We start from the raw sequence: 7,321 nt of genomic DNA, 5'->3' as shown, positions 1-7,321 counted from the left end.
GTTGGAGCAATTGTCGTTAAGTGTCTTGCCCAAGGACACATACGCCCACAATGGTAGCAGCGACGAGCCTTAAACCCATTACCTAATGGTTACAGGCAGGCGCGCTAAACATAATAATAAATATTAAGTAATAAAAAATGCTTCATAAAAGGTTATTTTTAAAAGTCCATATTCATTTTTGTTTAAATGTTAGATGATACAAGCATCTTTACCAATATTAATAAAATAATTGTGGTTCAAAAGTTTTATCATTGAGAAAATGTTAATTAAACAAAATAAAAATATTTAATCAAAAAAATAAGTTAAAAAAGATTAAAAATAATTTACCCATTTTCCTGTTGATTCCGTTACCATGGTAACCCTGATGACAATTACAAGTTGAGTTCAATGTTTGACCATTCATGTCCACCGATGTACAATTAGAATTCACATCACAATAATCCCATTGTTTATCACAAGGGTTGATGGCTGTGATGTCATAATGGTGGTTATGAAGTTAAAATTATATTTATGACCAGTTAAATTTATGAATTAAATGAATATCTTCGTGGGTAACAACAGTCATTATAACATGGGTGGTCTGTTTCATTCACCTCATGCTCCCTTACAAGTTACCACGTATGTAACTTATTTATCCTCGCATGGCGGGGCAACGACAGTTGTTATAACACGGGTGTTCTGTTTCATACACCTCGTGCCCGCTTATGAGTTACTCCGTATGTTACTTTGACAGAACCATTACAATGTATATACTGCCAACAATTCATAATTTTTGTATTTAAACTGACAAAACAAGTTCCCTCACCAGGTATAGAAAGCAGCTCCCTCTTAGTACACGCACTTGACATGCACATTATCTCAAGCTCTGTGTCGTAATATATTGGTGTGACCATGAAATAATATTCGTACTGTGCTTTCAATCCAGTAACAGTAATGGACCAGAAATGGTTGAGGTCAGAGTCGCAATCTCCAAGATATACGTTGGAATAATTGAAAGAGATGTTTTGTGGAGAACCCTGTGGAAAAAAAAGTTGGTAATCGAATGAATGTATGAATGTAACTTACTTTATCCTCACGTAGCTGGAAAATGACAGCCGTTATCACACGGGTTTAACACCTCGTGCCAGCTTACGAGTTACCATGTATGTTACTTTGTGGGTGATTTCAAAATACAGATGGTAAAGTGGGGGGAGACAGGGCACCTTTAGCACATAATATTCAAACATCCTGATCGTGTTTTAAACAATTAACAACGGCCCATGGGGGTCGTGAGGATACAGTTTTATAACTCCTTGAATGTTCTTTGTTTACTACCAAATGAGACGAGAAAATAGAATGAGAAAATATCCCATATTTGCTCACCCAGAACTATATACTTACAACAGTTCTTGGCCCAGGTGATATCCATTCTGATGGGTCTTTAAATTCCACTCGCACACTGAAGAAAGATAGCAAGTCCCTTGTAATGGGTGGCAACCATGTTACTGTGATGTTGATCGTGTCTTTCACATAATCAAGTATAGGTTGCGAGAATGTAATGTTACGAGCCAAAGGTTGAGTGAGATCTGTAATGAGAGTACATTGTAATGAAGAAACTTAATTCTAAAAAAAATGATTCCATTTTAAAATTGTACCGATGTTTTATTCTATTTAGTAGACCAGGGTTCTATTCTATATGGGTGAGGTCCTACAGTGAGGTACGTCATGGCACCTACGATTTAGACCAGAGTTTGCCCATTACCCCAATATTGTATACGCACATTCTATTATATATGGGTGAGGTCCTACAGTTAGGCATGGCTGGAAATTCAGGCCAGAGTTGGCTTATTACCCTAATATGGTATATCCCTCTCAAATCTATAAGGGTGAGTCCTACAGTGAGGCATGCCAGAAATTTAGGCCAGAGTTTTCCATTAGCTTTAACAATAAACATCATCTTACTGCAGCAAATGTCTTGAGATTCAGCGAATGATTTTCCACTTTGCTGTTGAACTAGTTGAGCACAGTTATTGAGAGGTGGAAGGTTTCTGTATAACCTGTTAAGGTGCTGGCCGGAATTGTTGCCTATGTATTGCCTGTGGATTGAACAAAGTCTCTAAGCAACACAACAAGTGGACCGGTATTATGTTTTATACTAGCTGAATTTGAAACGAATTGATTAATTGTTTAAGGTTAAAAGTACTGTGAATAAAACAAAGTCTTTTATTTCTGTGTGTGGGAACTGTGAAAATATTTTGCTTAGATTCTATTTAAATAAAAGACAAGGGTTGTTTTTGCCACTATATCCTGTCTTTTCGTTTGAACTATTTTTTAAGCATTTCCACCATAATTGGAGAGACAAATAAAAGTTAATATCGTATGCTATTAAAACGGTAGTAAGTAAATAATACGGTAACATTATATGTTTAACAAAAATCTTGGGGACAGAAAACATTACAGTGACGTTATGGTATAACTGCAAAATAGATAGATTAAGGCATATGAGAAGAAATAGACTTATGGGTCACATAGACTAGTGAAACCCTGTGAGTGCGTCAACTCACAATATGCCTAGAAATTAGGTAGAGGGCGTTTTGCCATCACTCGTTGTGGAAAAACATTATTTCACCTATCTCAACGGTTATGCTAGTTGGAGGTCTTAGAACAATAATAAAGTATATAGTTTAAAGTAAATCACCGTTGACTTTGAAGTTGTCATCGGAAATATATAAATATTATTGCATTATTATAATTAGACAATCAGAAACTTCATATACATATACCTTATGTACAAGTTGTACAACATAACTTTTAATACATACCTGTAATAAGGTGTGACGTCAAAATCATAGAATGAAAAATATTCAACAATGAATGAAACACTTCGGTAATGCTGTAATGCAAAAAAACAATGTGTTTATTTTATATTGGTGAGATCCTACAGCTAGGCACGCCATGGGACCTGGGATTTAGTTCAGAGTTGGCCCATTACCCCAGCATTGCATTGTATATGCATATTATATTCTATATAGGTGAGGTCCTACAGTGAGGCATGTCATGGAACCTGGGATTTAGACCAGAGTTGTCCCATTACCCCAACATTGTATATGCACATTATATTCTATATGGGTGAGGTCCTACATATCTACAATAATTGCCACACCCACTTTTTCAACCAATCACAACTCACCCCTGGAACACTCCTCCAACCCTGGCTCATCCAATACTCCAAGCTCCTACATGGTGGGGTGCTCCTAGTTAACTGGCAATTGACATCACATAGGCACTGGTAGGTTGAGTTACAACCCTCCACTTGGGAACAAACAGAAGTGTTTGATGTTGTCACCCAGAAGTGGTTCGCACTGAAAAGATTGTTTTAAAAGGGTGTAAATCATATTCGCTGTTGAGTTATAACATGGGTGTCTTCTTATACACCAGATACACATGGCGTATTCATACACCTCATGCTCGCTGTCGAGTTATAACATAAGTGTCTTCTTATACACCAGATACACATGGCGTATTCATACACCTCATGCTCACTGTCGAGTTAAAACATGGGTGTCTTTTTATACACCAGACACCCATTGTGTGTTCATACACCTTATGCTTACATCTTACCCAGGATTGCAGTGGTCTGTTGTAGGCAGGGAAACTTTGTCATCCATTATCTGGTTATTAACTTTGAGAAACAAATAAAGGAATCCATCCAGTGATACATCTGTAAAGAATATTTATGTTGGGTTAAAACAGGCAATATAAACGGTGTAAGGCAAACGTGCTAATACAAAACAATCACCGACAAAGTTACATGTACGTGGTAACTTATAAGCGAGTGAATAAAACAGAACACAAGTACTCTAACGATGTGAGGGTAAACAAGTAACATACATGGTAACTAGTGAGCGGGCACGAGCTGTATGTAACAAACATCTGTGTTATAACAACTGTGATTGCCCCGCCAAGCAAGGATAAACAAGTTACATACGTGGTAACTTGTTAGTGGGCTGTGGGCACGAGGTGTTTGAAACATAACACTCGTGTTATAACGACTGTCATTACCTCACCATGCGAAGATAAATAGTTATATTCAAAGTCCGTATATTTGCATACCGACTCTGGTCCTATTTATTGATAAAAGTATTACTTTTCGGGTTCCAAAGATCCCACGACGCAGTCACAATAAACACCAATTCGTCGCTGATATTTACGCTAACTTTGTATGAAAAATCAATCGCTTTTGTTTCTCTGACCGTTACTGCAAAAAGAGCGAGTTTTGATTATAAAGATATTCGTTTGTACATAAGATATAAAAGTATTTATGCTTTAAGGTATGCATAGTACTGTGGGGTAAGATGGGTACCGATAGCACATAATATCCCATATTTCCTGATTGTGTTTTGACGATTAATATCGCTATTTTAAAGTGGGGATACGGTTATATAATTTTGTAAATATTTATAAACAATATTTACTATTAAATAGAACGATAAAAGACAAAGAAAACATGAACCATCTTGCCCCAAGGGTTATTACATATACAGTAGGCCTATATATTAGCCGAGCCATAACTTTTGCTTGGTTTAGTCATTTACAGTAGGGTGGGGGAAGATGGGACACCTTTTCATTCTATTTTCTCGTTCCATTTGGTAGTAAACAAAGAATATTCGAAAAATTATAAAACCATATCCTCACGACTTCCATAAACCGTTGTTCATTGTTTAAACCTTGATCAGGGTATTTGAATATTATGTTCTAAAAGTGTCCCATCTTCCCCCACAGTACTATATATCCTCGTAAGTAGGATCTTGAGTAAAACCACCTCACCATATTAAAACACCAACATATGCAAGTAAACATACACGAATAAAACACTAAACTACACAAGATACAGCACTCAAAATTTAAAGACGTCTCATCTTACCGTTCCTGCATAACCTTATGCCAAAAGCTTGGACACAATCCAAATTGAAGTTGTTTATTATCATAACACACATCCAAGCAGCTGTTAAACCATGCCTATTCATTCTCACAGTTACCTGTAAACAAACATGTTTTAATAATAAGACAATGTTTTATTAGCAGCTATAGTGGTAACAGTTTTGAATACAACAAAACATTCTAATAACCAAATATTCTAATCATGTTTTAAACAATTAACAACGGTCTATGGAAGTCGTGAGGATACGGTTTTTAATTCTTTAATGTTCTTTGTTTACTATCAAATGGAACGAGAAAATGTAATCAAAAGGTGTCCCATCTTTCCCCACCCTACTATATTACTTAGCCAATACTTAGCGCTTCAGTGCTAACTACTTACAGTATAACACTATAAAGGCCTTTATACTACTACACCAAACACTGTACAAGTTCAAAGGCACAAGCGACAACCGTAACATAGCTCAACCACTCCGCTGCAGCCTAACAAAGTTTGCGTGCAAAACAAAATACTTCTGTTCCTAAACCTAATGAGAAAATCCGTTTTGACGAAATTCAAAACACACACAAGTTATACCAATTGTTTAATACACTACTAAACACAACATGGTTTTATTTATCTCTTCGAAAACGATAGCGAAGATCATGTTTTTTAAACAACGAAGAGAAGGGAATCAACAGCAAAACAACGAGAAATCTGCTTTAGGAAACTCCGTGCTAATCCTAGAAAGTTATTTAAACAAAACTTATAGTTCTCTAATGTTGCCCATTCTATACGAAGACTCCTAGAATACGAAAATGATTATTAGCCTCAGAAAGGCCGCTACATAGCAGATCGCTGTACTTAACTCTAATTTCTAAACAATTGTTTCACAAATGTGTGAACAATGTTAATTCTAGAATGGAGTAAACAACCCTAGAATAACTCATATGTGACGTCACAAAATTCCCCGGCCCCTAACAAACCCACACGTTTTAAACCATTGTTTTTCGGCCGCGGTTTTCGAACACGCGATGCGTAAACTCGTGTTCGCTGTAACCTGGGTCGTGTTACGATGAGACCGTCGATAGCTTTCATATACGTCACAGTGCGCTCTTGTGACGTCACAAGCGTAAAGCATCGCGATTAGATCTTGATCAACAATTGACGTCTCATTGTCACGAAGCGGTCAGCGATTATGACGTCACAGAGGGTCCGCGTCTAAGTTTGTTTATCCTATGGCGATGTTTCGAGTAAAAACAATGACGGGTCGATTTCGGCGATTTTGTCGAAACGACGACGATGTTTTTCGGATTAAAACAACAACCGTGACTTTTAAATTGAGTAAACGTTTCAAATTGGTGGGACGCATCAGCCCGTGGGCAAGCTATGCAGAATTCCTAAGCATTGACCTCAATGGAATGCGCATTAAGGCTGAACTTAACGTAAATTTACCTCTTCAAATGCGAACATCATTATTGTTATAACGATTGTCGTTGCCCCGCCATGTGAGGATAAAAAAGTTACATATGTGGTAACTTGTAAGCGGGCATGAGGTGTATGAAACAGAACACCCGTGTTATAACGACTGTCGTTACCCCGCCACGCGAGGATATATAAGTTACCTACGTGGTAACTCAAAAGCGGGCATGAGGTTTATGAAACAGAACACCCGGATTATAACGACTACCATTGCCTCAAGGATAAATAAGTTTCACATTCATTTACGCTGCAAATAAATATATACGAAACGTTGTTTATAAACCGTGGCTGGTATAAACCCAACATATAATAAACGCACATTAAGGTGCTGGGACATATTTATAAATTAAATTACTCTTTTAATTGAAAGAAAAGTGCGTAAATACAACATGAATGCTGTTTAATCTCTGAAGCATTAATGTACGAAAATAGCATACCGTGTTTTACGGTCTATATTTAAATATATGAACACCTGTGTCACGATGCGTACATAACCTTTAAAATACCGGCACGCTTTTTAAATATATTCAAATTCAACTTGTATTTGGGTCAATTAGAACAGCGTTTTTGCATTTACCCATGTTATTATATAAACACACACACGTTATTATTTACAGATTACAATTTACATATATTGTATGCTGAATTACTGAATATTAAGCGATTCATTTAAATGACATGATATCTACAATAAATCTGCAGTAGGGTGGGAGGAGATGGGACACCTTCCATTCCTTTTTCTCGTTCCATTTGGTAGTAAACAGAACATTCAAAGAATTATAGATATCCTCACGACCCTCATAGACCGTTGTTAATTGTCCTAGACACGATCAAGATATTTAAAGATTATGTGCTAAAAATGTCCCATCTTCCCTACACTTTACTATATATTGTATATTTGTCCGGTGCCGTGGCGTACTGGTTAGCGCGCCTGCCTGTAAC

The 7,321-nt window shown here is 36.8% G+C and overlaps 1 protein-coding gene across 1 annotated transcript in view; it reads right to left on the bottom strand.

The window, feature by feature from the left end:
• LOC100182804 overlaps positions 1–5,041 on the bottom strand; it is a 10,446-nt gene extending 5,405 nt beyond the window's left edge. The window contains exons 1-9 of the mRNA XM_002123788.5: positions 4,904–5,041; positions 4,127–4,237; positions 3,601–3,700; positions 3,170–3,341; positions 2,802–2,872; positions 1,942–2,075; positions 1,381–1,565; positions 806–1,016; positions 328–468 (exon numbers count right to left, since the gene is read on the bottom strand). Coding sequence (XP_002123824.4) covers positions 328–468; positions 806–1,016; positions 1,381–1,565; positions 1,942–2,075; positions 2,802–2,872; positions 3,170–3,341; positions 3,601–3,700; positions 4,127–4,237; positions 4,904–5,006 — 1,228 coding nt within the window. The 5' untranslated portion in view covers positions 5,007–5,041. The remainder of the gene's footprint in view (positions 1–327; positions 469–805; positions 1,017–1,380; positions 1,566–1,941; positions 2,076–2,801; positions 2,873–3,169; positions 3,342–3,600; positions 3,701–4,126; positions 4,238–4,903) is intronic.
• Between the last annotated feature and the right edge of the window lie 2,280 nt (positions 5,042–7,321).

Source organism: Ciona intestinalis, unplaced genomic scaffold (assembly GCF_000224145.3).
Source record: "Ciona intestinalis unplaced genomic scaffold, KH HT000109.2, whole genome shotgun sequence".
Taxonomy (NCBI): domain Eukaryota; kingdom Metazoa; phylum Chordata; class Ascidiacea; order Phlebobranchia; family Cionidae; genus Ciona; species Ciona intestinalis.
This window is presented reverse-complemented; position numbering and strand designations above follow the sequence as displayed.